A 17,431-nucleotide genomic window follows, 5' to 3' on the forward strand; every position below is an offset into this window, starting at 1 on the left:
TTTAAGGAAAAAAATTTTTCTCTGCCAGTTTCAAGTGATTACTCACTGCCTTTCAGAAATTCTTCTAGTTTCTGAAACTTGTCAAAAAACATTCTATTTGGTGTCTCTGCAGCACACATCTCTTAAGGATCTTGTGGGATTTAATATTCCCTTAGCAGCTGTTGTTTTTGAGTTTATCCTCAATATTATGAGTTGTTTAAGCAGGAATGCAAACTAGTCTATTGTCATTTAACAGTAATAGGTTTCTTAGGGAATTTATTAGAAAGTCAGAGAGTTCCCTGGTTTGGAATACAAAAAAATATTTGTATTTTGACAATATCCTTTTGTCACGCTTCAATGTCTTGGTCATTTAACCCAAATGTAAAAGCAACCAACAAAAAGAATAAATGGTGCAAGAATCTGAGTTCATTATGAAGCCAAACAAATCTGTAGAAAGCAAACATCTTTTCTAAGCATTTCCTACTAATGTTGCACCTGAAATAAAATACTCTAAATGTTTCCAAAGACATATATTATTCCAGTGAGCATAGCCAGGACTACTCACTGTGGTAGTGTAAATCCAAGAAGTGGGCAAGCAAGATACAAAAACAACAAAAAATGTATCTATAGGTTCAAACACATTTAAAACTGCAAACAAAAAAATCTATTCAATTGGTTATATCCCACCTAACTAGCCACAGGTTTGTACAGAGAGCTGTAAACCTTGCTAATATTTGTGAACCAAGTCCCTGGGGCATAATTTTCAGCCAAGCTGTGGTTTCTGCATTTTTGCATAAATTTATATTGTGTGTTACTGATTACTTGCAAACACAGACTGTCCTATTTGGGGATCTGGCAGTAGCATGCTGACATTGCAGAATTTAACAGCACAATTAGGGAAACACTGTAGTCACCAGGAGAACAGGTTCTTTGGGTAAGCATAAGACTGAAATCTGACCCAGTTCACTCTACAGAAGCACATCATGTTTTCCTCAGTCCTGTCCACCAAACAGTATAGCGTGCTTATACACTGAATTAATCTTTAAGCAGACACAGGATAATCCAGAAATAGATCAGGAGCACAGCACATTCCAGATTTGCACATATACTTTCAAAGATGCTATTTTTGCAAGGTATACAGATGGAGGAAATATAATGTGTTCACTGCTGCCTCAGTGTCTGCATTCCTGCACTGTCCCTGACCTGATTCAGGTTCCCTTGGACTGCAGCTCGTTTGACAGACATTCACAAGTTTTTCATTGGTTCTTTGCTGAGACCATCAAACCTATTTTGTCACAATGAGTCAGGAGTTTGCCCAGATGGTTTCAGCCACCTATTTTTGCTGATTTTCCCTATCACACCTGGGATATACCATCCCCTATGCTCAAGCTGGAGCTGCAAACAGGTAGGTACACTGACCTGCAAGTCAAATCTTGTGTAAAGCATTGGGTTTTTTTCCTGCATTCCTGCCAAGTTAATCAATTTCTTCAAAATCTTCAATGGGGATGCTTCTATTGATGCAATGCTTTTGCTGTTTTTTTTTTAATAAACCATGACTATTCTGTCTTTTTGCCTGCACACACTGCTACTTCACTGTTAAAGGTTGTATTTAAAAGCTTGTAGATCACAGTAGTGAACTACCATGGCCAACATTTACGCTCCAACAAGAGAAATGTAGAAAGTTAATTGTTCACAACCACAAATTACTGACAACAACCACAAAACCAGAGACAGAAGAACCCTACACCTTATTCTGTCTCCTTCCACTGCAGCTGGATTTGTATTTTATACCTGTTTTCATGCAGCTCTTACACCAACAGGGTCAACTCCTTTGCAGATGTTCCAGGCTTTCTTCTCTCTCTTGTGGTGTGCATGTATTCTGATTTCCCTCGAGTGCAGTGCACGTCACCTCTGTTTAGAGATGTGGTGTTTACTGCCTGCATCAGAGACTTTCTGTGTAATGCACCAAAGCAGGGCAAGCTGGCTTATTACTTGCTGCCTCAGAGTTCAAAGTTCAGGTCCAGATCCAGATGTCAAACTTTTTAAATATTAAGGGCCATCTGGTTTTACTTTTAGTTAGGCTCATCAGAGAGAAAATCCCAGATCATGGTGTTTGGTGCCGGCGTTGTTGTTTCTGTCCCTGAGTTGCTGAGTAATCCTAGGGAAGCAAAGAAAATCCTGAATCCTGTGCCTACCTACTGTATAAGACAGATATGTTACTAAAATGGTGTCCTTTTACTTATTTTTAATGTAACTATATAAGACTGCAGTCAGTTGCCAGCGCAGTGACTCAGCGAAGCCCCAAGCAAGGAAACTCCCTGCTGGGACTCCTGCAACCCAAAGGGAACACAGCCAGCCACTGGGCCTTTCCTCACAGAACAGCCTCACCTGCTTTGGGCACCTGCAGGGCACTCAGGACACCCACAGCAAGGGCTCCTGGAACCAAAATGCAAATTGCTTGTGAGTAATAAAGTGAGGACCAAAGCACTTTGCCTATGCAGCCTTCAGATTTCAGCGTTGTTTTATGAAAGCTTCGTAGCCCTCAATTCAGCACCTTTACATTACTCCTATTAATTTACACTAAAGTTCAACAACATCCTTAATTTTGCATTAAAGAGCCTGCCTGTCACCTCCCCATCTGCACTTCTCACACTAATACCTGTCAGTCTAGAAGCATGCCCTGCTTTCCTAACAGGAAAGCTCAGGAGTTCACTGGAGGTATTTGTCTCCATTTTGGAACATGGAGCACACATGAGAGATTGTCAGACACTATCTGTAAATTAGTATCCACAGACCTATCAAGGGCATCTGTGATGTCGAACACAGTATCCTCTATTCTGTAAGCAATTTATTTCAGGAGGTTGACTCATTTCCTTAAAGCTTTTTGAGCTGTCTGTTCTGACTGAAAAAAATTCAGAAAATTTAGAAGTACTCAAGGAAATGAGCCAACACATCCTGGAAGAAATTCATCCAATATACACACACAATAAGATAAGTCAGTCTTAGATTTCCAAAGAAGCAAGCAGGAAGGAGTTCTAAAAGAACCTGAAATATTTTCTGTGAAACGCAATGTTTGTTTCCCATCATCGTAACTCTCCTTACACCAACTTTAAAAGCAACATACTATGGCTAATCAGGAAGTGGTTTTTCTAAGTTTTTCTCCATGCATAGACAAAAAAACCTTTTCCTGAAATAGTTTGGTGGATTTCCCTACACTTAAACTAAAAACACTGCTGCCTGTGTGCCTCGTGAGAGCTTTCAGACACTGGTGCTTACCCCTAGAGGCACAGAGTCCCTGGTCAAACCATATATCCAAGAGAGCCTTTCCAGTGAGGTGAGTAACACCACTGGATTACCTCATCACAGACTCATCACCTTCAGGGGTTTCCAGCAATGTATCAACGTCTCAAGGCACTAGTAAATATTCTTGCATATCAAATAAGCCAACTCAAAGTAACTGGTAGAATTCATGCTCTAGCTAAACTGAAGACAGTTTTCCTTTGGAAATTGAAATGGAATTTTATGACAAAGTCTTGATTTACTACATTTAGCTGCAGAGCAGTCCTAAGCAAAAGGACATTATCTAAAAAATAGCATCTTATAAGCTATTCTTCATCGCATGACGTGCAGTATATAGATGGAGAAGGGGGAGAAAGGAGGTTGGAAGATCATTCACGATTTTTGCAATCTACTTCAGCTGAAGACAATTTAGAATTTCCAAGATAAATTAACTTCTGAGTAATGCACTGATGGCATAAACAGAGTTTTCAAGTAATAACCAGAAAAACTGCTAACTTGTCTTAAGCACCATCCTATCACATCCAGAGTAATAGGAATGATTTTTTTCTTACCCTATACATTGCCAGCTCATTTTTCTCACATTTAAGTTTTAGTAGTGAGATGGATGACTACTTCACAATTAAGATTTACCTCTTCAACAAAAGGGATGCCAATACAGTTGTTTCTCATCTCAAATATTTAAGCTGATGAAGATGAGAGAAATGAAGCCAAACACTGCTTATGATAAGTACTAAATAGCTCTGCAGATTAAACTGGATGAGACTGAAGCCAGAAGAAACACAAAGGTCATTTTGCAGTTCTTTAGAAGCAGTATCATTTTAACCAGTGCCAAAAAGCGTCATCAGAGGTCCAGAAAGGAGATAACAATTTTGCTTATTTAATTTCTTAGCATAAAGTCTCTGAAATAAAAAGCACTCTCTCACATGGTGCTACCATGCAAACACAAAACAGTAGAATAATGAAGGGAAGGAAGTTTTATTAACTTGTGTAATTATCCTGAAAGCACCAATGTACAATATTTCCATTATTTCTTCTCCATTTCCAGGAGAGTGTTTTTAAAAAGCGTTAATTCCCTGGGACTCTTCAGGAAACAAAGAGAACCTAGAATTGAATGCAACTACAGCTACTCCCAGCAATAGAAGTAAACCCAGACATAAATAAGTAATTGCAAACAGCGCAATCAGACTTACACTCCTTTTACTGCAGCCTACAAATCACATCTCACCACAGCCTCTCTGCTGGGGTCACTGCACATTGCAGCTGAGCAGCTCCAGTGGCAAGTGACTGCCTAGAGTGTCCCTCCCACTCCTGGTTCCACACTCCTGCAGGTAGCCCCTGCTGCTGTCCCTCAGCCCCTCAAGATGCTAAACTGGCCCAGAGCTCTTTGTATTCTTGGGAGAGTCAAGGCTCTGCCAGGGGCAGCAAACAGCAGCACTGAGCACAGTCATCTACATCAATCTGAAACACTGAGATTTGTATTTCACTGCCTGAGCAGGAGAGAAGGAGTGCACTCAGTTCAGCATGCTGTAATTAGGACTGCTTTCCAAACCCCAAACCTTTCCTGCTCTGATCGACTCACATTAACAAATGCACAACAAGAGCCATAGCCCTTTGCATCCCTTGGGGCACCGGCACTTATGTCAGGTGGGATGGCTGGGATTTCAGTTCTGAACACATAGCAGGGGCATGTTTGGTTTGGGGTTTTCAAAGAGAACCAGACAATGCACTTTTCACCCTATTGCTCAAATTTACAGGTTTAAGAATACATTAGAAAAGTGTTGCTGCCTGCACATTAAGTACCACCTCATCAATAACTCCTAAAAATCTTATTCCTTGTTGACTCCAGTAGATTGTTGCATCCTTACTGAGTATCTGGGAAGCAACTGCCTGTATGGAAGTCTACTAAAATTGAGAGATGCATCTATGTTGAAAAATTTGTCAAACTGAATTTTCCCCCAGCCTGCAGGCTACCATCTGCTGAACTATGTCATGCATGAAACTCTAGATACAAATTAAACTACAGTGAACAGAGAAATATATTTTTTTCATTTTTTAATGAGGTCATTACTGGATATTTATCTCTGTGACAACCAAATGTGCCTACTACTGCACTATAATGTTTTTCAACACATATTTCAGTTTATAAAGTCAAACCTGTTTAGGCTTAACTAGCTTCATATACAAGAAAGTGCTTCCACATTTTATGACAAAGATAAAACATCGATTAAGGTCCTGATTTTGGAATGCATTCAGTTCTTAGTCCTCTTCATAGATGACACCTCTTAGATCCAAGCTTAGAGTTTTCCTCTCTTGAAATTTATCCTTCAGTGTGACTTAAGTCACAGGAACTATATTTTTGACCATGAGATAAAGTTTAAATTCTCAAGGAAGGATGCATTTAATGAAGCATCAGAGTTCACACCATACCTGAATAGGTATGTCTTTCTCCTCTTTGCCCTACTACAGTACATGCAGAATGACTACATTGCATGAAAATCATAGGTTCATTTTTTGCATTACCACACATTGAGAGATAAGGGATTCATTTATTCCCAGGGTTAAGGCAGGAATGCCAAGGGCAATGAACCTACCAGTTTTTATGAACTTTCAAGGACTACTGACACATTAGTGATGGGTGACTTGAAACAGCAGGAAGACTAAACAGTCTGACATTAACTCTGACTGACTGCTGCACAAAGCAGGCACATCTCCTGAAGAGAGTTTGAGCACACCTCGAAACAAAGCTCAGAAACAGAGGATTTGCTTGCCTGAAAAGTGGCTGCCCATTACAGTGAGTGCAGTGGAGTCCTGGCTGCTGCTGGGCACAGAGACAGGAAACGCTGCCAGTGCGGATGAGCCCAGGTTCCAGTCAGTGCATCTGCACAGCTCCAGCATCTCCACCTCAATCAGAACCTCCCTCATGCCAAAATGGCAAATCCTACAAGGGCTGGGTACCACTCTGGCCCACCTGAAATTTTTTCCATACCAGAGAAGTTTCAGATCCCACCATTCTCTGGGCCTTTTCTGTCCTTCAAACAGCATAAATTGCAAAATTAATCTTGATGAGCTTTGCTATGAAAGGAGACCTACCAAAATCAGCACTGGCACCTTCATTAACCTCCTCCAGAGTTAAAATCTAAGAACCTGTGTATCCAGTATCAGAGTATATGAAAAGATTATATTAAACATATCTGCCAATAGAGTGTTAGCTTCAGAGTCTGGAAATATCGTTAAAAAAAATTAAAACCAACCTCATTCAAACAAATTTAAATGCAAGCTCACACAAGGCATTTTTATGGTAAAAAGGGAATATTACAAATCCAGAGGTCTACATTGTTTTTCATTATCCAGGGTTTGTATTTGCCATCTTTCCATCTGCTAGAACAGCCACTTCAAAAAGGCAGGGTGGCGAGAACACCACTTTCTATCCACAGGATTATAAATGTTGTCATGCCAAAACCTCTTGCAGTGGAAAGATACTGACAACACAGCTGAAAATGTCCTCCCTGCAGCTATGTTTGTCTAGCTTTCAGGTCAGAGCTATCTCAAAAATTGGAAAAAACCCCACTATTAACTGAAAAGTTTGGATGTTCTGGCAAGACTTTTTCTGTCACTGCTTGAATTTATACATTATCCTATGAGATCCTAGATTTTGGGGCTTTTAACAGGGAAATAATTATTTTCTTCTTGAAACAATTCTTAAAACAAAATGTATATGTTTTAATGTAATGAGTATCTTCTAAGGCATCTGCTGCATGCAATGAAAAATACATAGAGAAAACACTTTATTCACATCTCCTAATTTTCTGCAGTAAAGATTTGATTAAAGTTCACCAGCTCACAGCTGAAGAGGTGAAAGTAGCAAATTCCATGTTGGGGAAAAAAGAGCTTTGTATGTGGGTCAGGACCTAGGAAGAACTGAAAGAATAAAACTGGAATGCAGTACCTGGAGCGAAAGCTTCTGAAGACTCAGTTTATTATAAGTTTTTTTAGACCACTGAAACCTCACCACATTTTAGGATACAGTTGTTATATTAGACTGCCTCCACTTCATTATCCCACTCAAGAGCTGGCCTTTCCCTAAATATTACCAAGTCACCAGCAAATGAAATGATCAAGGCAGCTTTTTCCACCCCCTATGGCTGATGACAAAGAGCACAATGCCATTGTCCTGGAAGCCAAAGCCACAGACCCTCATGGAGCCAGCTGGGTAAAGACTCTTCCACACAGAACCTCAAGCCAATGGTTTGCAGACCTTAGCAGCAGCCAGAATGAGGAGTAACCACAAATTAATAGCATTATGCCTAGCAACTTGTCAGCAGACATGAATAGTACTGGTCACATTTTAAAGCACAGAAAAGGAAAGAACTGAACAGGAAGGGGAAAAAAAAAAATCAAGTGAATAATCAGAATTTTCTGGAGGATAATGAAGATATTACTTTGTAAGTTTTCTATAATGCAAATCAAATTAATCTTCTAGGAATTAAGTATTGTAACATTTTATTATCTCTTTGTCTAATGTGAGCCTCTATTTTAAGTGTACTAAAGGCAGTTTATGCAAAAGCTTTTTTCTTTTTAATCCTGTCTGACCTGAAAAGGAGAGGCTCCAAACTCCATTACCCTAGGAAGCTTAGTATAAACCTAAGCCTATCTAAATTGCCCTATATAACTTCACATTGGGAAGGGTGGGAGGTGGGGTGGGGTTTGTATATTTTTATTTTTGTTTGATTTTATAATGCTATTTTGGATCCATGATGTAGATATAATAAAAAAGCCAAGCAGCCTCTGTAAAGCAGCTAATAGAAACTAATACAATGACCTTTGATAGCCAGCATTTCAAATGTGCTAAGGATCTCTAGAATGAGGGCAAGCACCTCATAAATAGGACTCTAAATTAGGACAAAAATAGGCCAACCTGGGCAATTTGGCTATGGGAGATAATCTATTTTAACCAGAAATAGGGTTTGCTTCTCTCTGCTGACTTTTTGTTCCTTATTTTGTACTTCCTGTTTTCTTTTAACATGAGACTTCATGACAACCCATAACACTTACCAAGATGCAATCTCAGCATTCCACGAGCAGAGGAGAGCCCACCTGCTCATCTTTAATGAGCAGCCCTCACTTTCCAAGGAAGCCCTGGAAGCCTGTTGCTATAATAAAACAGTAGCAAAAAAACTGGGATCTCACAGTTTCTTCAAACTGAATAACTATTTATCTTCTTTGATTCCAACTGAGGCCAATACTTGGCACAGTTTTACTCACTACAGGATTCCAGAGCTTGACCACTCTTGCTATAGCAAGATGCAAATTCCTCAAAAGTAGAGAAAGTAAAAAAAAAACCCTCCAATTTATTAAATATTGCTTGTGACAACAATTTTTTTTTTAAAACAGGCATACACAAAGCAAAAGCTGGGTTGCTACTGACCAAGAAAACCTTATGAGTCTAAGAGGATATCTGTTAAATTCCGTAGTCTTCTACAACTTCAAAAGATGGTGGCTTTTTAGTCTAAATCCTAGTTTAAAATCAAGAATTTTTGAGAATAGGATTCCTTTCTTCCTTCCTTCCTTCCTCCCTCCCTCCCCTGACAGATAGACTGAAAATTTACCTCTACTTCTCAAAGTAAGCACACGTCCAGTACCTCTACTAAAAATCCCCCTCTTCAAATTTCATCATGCCTTGTCACTCTCAAGTGACAATCCTCTTTACCAGTCCTGAAGAAAAAATGACAAGTCCATTCTAGGCAGAGCTTAAAGCTGAACCCAAAATGATAAGCCTGCATTTCAGATGTGACAATTTCACGTTTCATGCAACACTGCCTGATTTACCCAACATTTCTGCCTGGTGGGACACCCCTGTGTGCTTTCACAGCTGTGCTAGCTGCATTCCCACACATCTCACCTCTGCAGACACAAAGCTGCTTTAACAAAACTTGATGGGCAAGACTGTTCCAGAAGTGCTACTGACACTTTTAAAAGTTCAGCCAGCACAAACCCAGAAATAGCCAGGAAAAGGGATGTTTGCCTTCACAGAATACACCATGTCCCTCACATACACTTTTCTTCTGGTAATCCTTAGGACTACACTGGGAAAGAAGAAGAATGTGCACACAAAGCAGTCCCTCAGCAAGAAAACAGCCCATGTTCTAACATGCACATTGATGAAACTGAGGAACACACAAGTATGGTACAAGTGAGCAAACTCACATATATGTCTAAAAATATTCTTAAAATACAAAATTCTAGAAAAATTGAGCATTAATTTAGAATTATTATTTAGAATTTTTCAGTTAGGTTCAATTCCTTGCATTTAAAAATGAAAGGCCAAAAGTTTCTGTACAGGAGTATCCTGTGAATTAGTATCTCATAAAGTGGAGTCTTTTCTACAAATTATTTGTTCGTTTATGACTTCCTTCCTTTTTTTAATAAAATAACCAGAAGTCTCAAAAAAAAACCCAAAAAAAAAAAAAAACTTCACATGCATTTTAAACAAATAAAAATTTAAAAATCAGTCCTTCAGAGTAAGATGAATCTGTGTTTCTCCCCTTTGACATTTCTCATTTTAAAAAGTAACATTTATTTTGACAACCATTTAGCAGGCCAAACACTTGCACTGTACTAGGAAAAATTTCATCTACTACTCCCTAGTGAAAGCCTATCAACCACCTGCAAAGCACTAACAGGAGAGGCAGTGATTCTGATTGCTGACAGTCTTGTGACCACCAGTCCATGTCTGGGTGAATGTGTGCAGTGGGTTCTGCTCAGCCTCTTATAAAGAAACTTATATAAGAACTTTGGTGGGATTCCTTATGAGCCACTGCAGTTCTCTCCAAACAATAAAACCACAATCAGAAGCATAGAACTCCCTTCTCATTATAGAAAACTAATGAGAACATGCTAATTGAGTAAATTAATGAATGAAGAGGCAAGACAGTTCCCAGTGCTCCATTTTCAATTCCTTTTATAATGGCTGTAACTCTACAAAACTTAACTTGAGCTGAAAATGTACCTGGACTGCTTCACACCTTTGCCAAATCTCTCTGTACAAATGCCTGTGCTCAGAATGATGCTCATTTTAGAATATTCACCTTCTCTTCACAGAATCAACAACCACTTTTTCCCCTCAAAGCACTGATCCCAATTGCATGACAGTTAATTGTACAAGCAATATTAAAAAAAAGAAAAAAAAAGAAAAAAAAAGAAAAAAAAAAAGCCACAGGACTGTGCTTTTGGGTTTTAAAATAAAATAAGAGCACAATATTTGCCTTTTTCTGCTCCCAGCTCCTTGATAAATGGTGCTTTACTGGAAGACATGGGGAATACTGGAGGCACAGCAGCAAGCTGGCAGAGCCCCAGTGCTGCCTTGTGTTAGTGACCACACACAACTCCAAGTGCCTTCAGCAGCCTGTGCCCAAGGGGAGACTTAAATGAAATAATTTTCATTTTAAACAAAGGAGAACCTCAAGCAACTACATTAAATTTTAATGACATGTTTGAGAATGGAGCTTTTATTCTTAAAAATATTCACCAACTATTCCTGACAAAATAAGATGTGTCTTCAACTTTCAAAGAATTAAGTGGAAACTGGAGGTACTTCACAACCATTATTAAAAAGGACTGAAAATTCTGGATTACACCTGTAGAATTTAACTTACCTTATCTGTGGCAATAAAAGGTATGCAAATTAAAAGGGTTTTTTTAACACTTGAAAGAGTTGATCAAAAAACAGAAATCATGAAAGAGTTGATCAATAACTTACATCAAAGATAGACAGGCATGCTATCAGACTGAGTACGTCCTTACCTCTGTTGTTAAAAAATGTGCAGTTTCACCATTCAGAATGACAAAACCACAAGACTTAAAGGGAAGACTCTGCTCAGATCTATGTTAAATCAGTAACAAAGCTCAAACCACCATTCATGGATTTCAAGTGGCAATGGAGACAAAAGCTTCTGGACCTTCCACCATTTAACAAGAAAGCATTCACATACTTTGGTATTACATGGTAGTAGATATAGGGGGTTTAGGGCCAAGAAGGCATAAATTTGAGTGTTCTTTACAGGATTCTTACCCTGTGGTAACTTAATAGTGTTTCATACTTTAGAGACTCAACAGACTGAATGTAGAAATATTTTCAATCACACAAATAAGATAAAAATCACTTTCAGCCTAGAGTAATAACCAAGAAGAATTTTATGGAGTTGCTACATTTTAGCTTATTGAATATCAAAACTGAAGTGCTGTGAACCATAAAAATAAAAAAAACAACAGGAAGAATGCTATACCTTTATGCAGATGTGCAGATGAAGCTCTCAATGTATTTAAATTAGAATGTTTCAGCTCATTTAGCAGTCTGTGCATTTTACAGCACAGATCACTTCAGCTGCTAACGCTGTTGGGAAGATCCATTCCTGTTTATTATGGAGACACTTAATTTACATGACTTAAAGGTTAGTGCATATCCAGAATTTGTTCCAGGAGACACTGCAGCTTATGCAGGAACTCAAATAGAGCTTTTACAGCAAGGTATGCACTGGAACAGCGCAACTTAATAATGTCCACTTTGTGGAACTACAGTAATGTTGGAAAAAAATATCAGACAAAAAAAAAAAAAAAAAAAAAAAAGAACTAGAAACATTATCTACACAGAATGAAGCATTAAGTGATGCAGAGATGGAACATCTTGGGAAAAGGAGGCACAGCAAGTATCTCTCAAAAATCCTTCTGAGGCCAGTTTCATTGCACTACACTTAGTCCCAGCACAGATATAACTTCAGTGGTCAGAACTGTCTCCATCAGTTTCTGCTATAGCTGCTTCTGGCCACTTGAACTGACCATTCTCTGTTTAAATTTAAATTTAGTGCATGTGAAGTGATTCCCCACGTGCTGCTCCAGGTACCAGCTGTGCTCCCTTCCTAGCAGGGGCATAAAGGCTGTCCTTTGGACAGCTCTACACCACACATGAGCAGGGACATTTGCATCCTTGATTAAACACAACACAGAGGAAAAGCCCAACCCAGACAGGTTACCGATGCTCTCAGCACCAACTGACCTACTAATCCACCCCTTTGGAGTCAAATTATTTGCTAATTCACACACAACCCATAGGCCCTTACATGCCAGCTTAGAGCTCCTTCCAGCTCCTCTTATGAAATAGCCTGAACAGCACAAAGAAACCCGCACAGAAGAATTTTTGGAGAGGATTTCCTTCTACAAGAATTCCTCGTAAACAGAAATTTTCGCTCCTTCAGAATTGATGCTATTTTAGTTCTACAGAATCAAAGACTTATACAAATGATAATGTTGCTTTTCACAAATGATAAGAGTTTACTTTTCCAAGATAAAGCATAAGCATTGGACTGTAAGCAAGTTAAATGATAAGTATGGTACTTCAAATTTTCCAGTCTGTAAGCCAGCCACCAGCAAAGGTGGAAACAGGAAACTGTACGCATATTTATTGTTTTGAAATAATGCATTTCATCTTCTAGCAGGTCACTGTGGAACCAGATCTACATTAATTAGAATCACGTTGAGAAAAGCAAAGAGGAATCCACAGCAACTCTGCAGTCTTACCTCAACTTTATCTGTAGATTAAGTATGTAGCATGCCAAAATACGTATCAGAAGAGAAAACATGAGGTGGCAAAATAGCAAGAAACACACAGAAATATTACAACACAATTCTGACTTACCTATGTGATAAAGTCCTATCCAGTCAGTTGGATCTACTTCTTCCTTAATATCCCAGAAAATGATGAGGTTCTGAGACTGTCCCAAGGTGTACTCGTACATGCTGGCTGTCAGACTGGACCTGCTGTCCGAGGTCACTAAATCAGTGTCACTGTTGGCACGCTGCAAGTTCATGTTCTCGGGCATGGTGCCCTGAGAGGCCAGGCTCTGCAGGTTCTCGGGGCTCAGGGTGTACCGCAGCTGCGGGTTGCGGCGGCGCACGAAGAGCAGGTGCTCTCGGGCTGAGCTGGCCATCTCTTCTCCACCTCTGTCAATTCATGTAAAAAAGTTGTTGTTCAGAGATCTGTCACAAAGAAGGAGAAAAGAAAGTGTTAAGTGAGACAGGAGGTGACTCAGTCAGTTATTGAATGGAGAAGTGTTAGTGCAAAAATGTTCCCACAGAAGCCTGAAACAGACCGAGTACAATCTTTTTCTTCATTGCTCTACCACTGCAAAGAACTGAGTGTCTGTAAATTAAAAAAAATTCATGATGCACTTACAACAAAATTCATAGTTAGCCATACACCACAAAATAACATTTATAAGCCAGAAAACAAATCGTCGTGCAAAAAGCAAATCATCCAAGACAATCTATGATGCAAGAACAGCCACAGTAACAAAGCTAATTTAAGTCTGGCCTTAAGAGTGAAGTGGCCTTAAGAGCAAAGACATAATGAACTCATCTTCTACCATAAAAATCACAGCAGTACATGATGTTTATGGTAGTTTCAACAATACTCTCTATGCACTGTTTGATCAGCAGGTCAAAGATAATAGTAAGGTTGGACATATTTCAGTAGAAATGTAATATCCCAGACTTACACTACTATAAAATCATCTTGTAAGGATTTCATCTTATAAGGTACAAAGCATAGCTCTGAGGTCCTCTAGACCATACAAAAACATGTCAAACCATTGACTGAGGTACTTTTGACTACGGATATATATATATATAATCAGTCCTTTATACTATGGATATATACACAATTAGTCCATTCATCTGTGCAGTGAAATTTTTTGTTGTCCTTCTCCATCCATTAGAAAACAAAGGCCTTAAAAACTTCAAGAAAGGAGTTGTCACTGACTGTTCTCCTCCAGCCCTGAGCAGATACCTCCCTGAAAGGGCCATACCAATATCATCACATCATACATTCAGAATCAGTACTTGTGTTCCATTATCCATAGCTTCTAAATTATTGTCATTTGAAAATAAGCCCTCCCTCACATTACTCACAACTTGCAATAAATCATAAGTAATGTTCAATTTTCTATAACATTTCAGTGTATGGACTCTTCAAGCATACAAAAAATTTTCTGCTGTTTTTCAGCTTTTATTAAAAGGGAGATGTTTTGAAACACTAAGAACTAACAACGGGGGAAAATAAAGTTCAACTTATCCAGTTGTGTGCAGTGTATCATACACTGTGCATGATTCAGCATCAAATAATGCAGAAAACAAAGAAAACAAAAGTTCATTTCAATAATTCTACATATAGAGAAGTGACACAGAGATGACCATGTTTCCTTCACAAAGTACATGACACAGTCTTTCCTGACATGAGGAATATTTTGGCTGTATACACATTTTATTTCTGGTGCTGGACGTCAGCAGGGTTCACTATCTCCTCTCTGCCATGTTCCTGCACACTCTGCCTCTGACATCAGGGTCAGTGACAAAAGGGAAACTTTGGTATGAAGGGCCTTTTAAAATGAGAGTCAGGGAAGTTAGTATCTGGTTTCTCTATGCAAAGTTTTACTCACTAGATCTGAAAATCCCAGAGTGCTTGGAGACCAGAAAGGTAGGTAAGAAACAGCCACCATCTTCCCTAGAAGCCAGTGAAACACCCAGGGATCAGCCCTGTGATGTGAGTGCCAGCACACACTACATTTAAGTGTTCAATGTCACACTGACAGAGTTCTACCCCCAAGTCAGGAGGTCCCAATTTGCTCCTGAGGCTGCCCAGCACAGCAAGCAGCTTGTGCTCCTGCCGGGGAATCACAGCCCTCGGTGCCAGGAGATCAGGCAGTATTAATTAACAGCCTGACAGAGAGATATAAAGTTCATTTTCTTCTGTCCTACAACCACAGATTTATGCATTTTTGAATACTGTATGTGGTGATTTTATGGCAGTAACATCCCTGCAAAATAAGTGTTCTGCTGGCAGACTACAGGTTAAAGACAATGTTTTAGAAATTTCCTTCATCTGCAGAGCCTTACGCTGTACCCAGAGCAGCACTGGCATTTGTTGGAACATATTGAAAACTTATATGTGGCAGATGGACAAATTCATCTATGGTTAAAGACACATGAGAATTAACTTGTACTAGCCAGGACTATGCCACAGTTTGAGAGATGAAAATAGCATGAGAAAAACATTAACTCCTTTGCAACAGTCCATCTTCTTAGTCCTAATGGCTATCACTCTGGTGAAACACATTAGTTTCTGAAAGGAAACCACAAATCAAAATGCTGCATAACTTGTTTGATCCTATTCATAATTGCAAGTGTGATCCAAACAAACCACATAAAGCAACTGAAATAAATTTGCAACCAACAAGTTAAACTCACATGTAAATGAGCTCCTATTGCAGGTTAATAAAAAAAAAAAAAAAAAAAAAAAAGAAAAAACCTCCAAAAATTCAGGACTCATAAGCCTTTACAGCATCATTAAAAGAGGTTGTAAAGGGGCCCTCAAAGGGGCCCTCATGTCAGATAATACACTGCTATGTAGTATCTCACAGTGAGATTAATTAAGGATATTTGACACTCATATTGTAAAAGGGGAAAAGATGATTGTCATAAAACCCAAGCCATAGGAAGTCATAGAAGAGCAAAAAGAGCCACCAATTATTTGCAACCCATTAGAGATGAAAACCTTATACAGTGCCTTCCTGCCTACAAAAGAAATTAGTTCATTGGGTTAAAAATTCCTGATGTCTGTCACTGATAACATAACTAACAGAACATTAACACATACATCCTACCATAGACTGAAAATAAGAATTATCCTCCCACTTTCAGTTCCTGCTAGATGCCACTGAAACAGCACTTGCACCCAGCTTGTGCTATAAAGACAATGCTCAGGATTAGCTGTGTGCACCTGCCCTGCCATGAAGGTTCAGCTCATCAGGCTGAACATGACCAGAGCAGTGATATCAGTGAGTATCACACCAAGGCAAACTGAAATGTTCAATCTGAATTAAAAGCATAGGAAAATATAGGCATTCAGGAAATCAGCAGATACTAACTTTAGCAAACTATTTCAGTTGAAAAGTGAAACCTGTATCAAAGCTGCTTATCTGTATCACAGCATTTTCTTCAGTACTTGACAAGAAGCTTAGAGAGAACTAGAACTGATTTCCTCTTAATCTCTAAGTGGCCCAAGTTCAGGATTATTTCTATCTAAATATACTTCCCATTTACTAATCACAGAGGGACTAGAACTGGGAAATAGTTCCCAAAAATATAGATAGGAAAAATCCTCCTGCCCAATCTTCTTCACTGAAGGAGACTAAAAAGAAACATCAAGCCATTTAAAAAAATACATGAATGAAAGTCCAAGAGTTCCAGCACAGGAATAACAAAAAAAAAAACCCATACCCCACCACACCAAACAAGCCAGAGTTCACACGCTGCCCTGTTTATCTCGCTCATAGCAGTGATTCTCTGTTTGTTTATGCGGTGCTCTCTGATGTGGCTCCCCAGCAGGGCTGGCCCCGAGCACGGCCTGTGCTCCGAGCGGGGCTCGGGGTGCTGCTGCGGAAATAAATGCCCATTAACCCGCTGCAGCCTCGGGCACGGCGCTGCAGCCCCGCACAGGGCACGGCACGGCGAGCGACGCTCCTGCCCCGGGCAGCGCCCCGCACACGGCTGGCTCTGCTGCTGTGCCACAGTCACCGGAGAAACCGCCTGGGCTGGGCTGATGTGGCCAGAAATGTGTATTCTATCTGCTGATGATTTCCTTCTCTCCGTGGCACATATTATCTGCTAATGGGCCATCTTTAAGACCAGGTGGGGCAATCATCTTTATCTTTTCCACAGCCCATCCTCCCTCCAGAAGATATCATCTGCTGCTGGCCCATTCAGTCCCACTGTATGACTGATAAAATTACATCATCCCATGGGGAGATGCTCCAGCCAGGGGGAGGAGCCAAGCCCTTCCTACCTAGATAAAAACTAAGATTTTGGACACCAAGGTACCTTCTTTCCACTGGATTCCAGAGGAAAACTTTCCACATCATCCCTGCACCTTCAGAGGAAAACTGCACCTTCTACAGGAGCACTGCTTCAGCTGAACCACATCTGCCACTGCAGGAGGATGCAGCCACCATTTAATGGGACTGCTGCCAACACCCTGACTGACTGACAGGGTGTCAGGTTGTATCCTGACTCTGTCAGGGTTTGGGGATTGTTCTTTGTAATACTG

At 39.7% G+C, this 17,431-nt stretch overlaps 1 protein-coding gene across 1 annotated transcript in view; it reads right to left on the minus strand.

The window, feature by feature from the left end:
- Positions 1-17,431, minus strand: part of HECW2 (HECT, C2 and WW domain containing E3 ubiquitin protein ligase 2) — a 140,867-nt gene that overhangs the window by 82,924 nt on the left and 40,512 nt on the right. The window contains exon 2 of the mRNA XM_056496581.1: positions 12,968-13,308. Coding sequence (XP_056352556.1) covers positions 12,968-13,259 — 292 coding nt within the window. The 5' untranslated portion in view covers positions 13,260-13,308. The remainder of the gene's footprint in view (positions 1-12,967; positions 13,309-17,431) is intronic.

The sequence above is a fragment of the Oenanthe melanoleuca genome, chromosome 7 (assembly GCF_029582105.1).
Source record: "Oenanthe melanoleuca isolate GR-GAL-2019-014 chromosome 7, OMel1.0, whole genome shotgun sequence".
NCBI lineage: Eukaryota > Metazoa > Chordata > Aves > Passeriformes > Muscicapidae > Oenanthe > Oenanthe melanoleuca.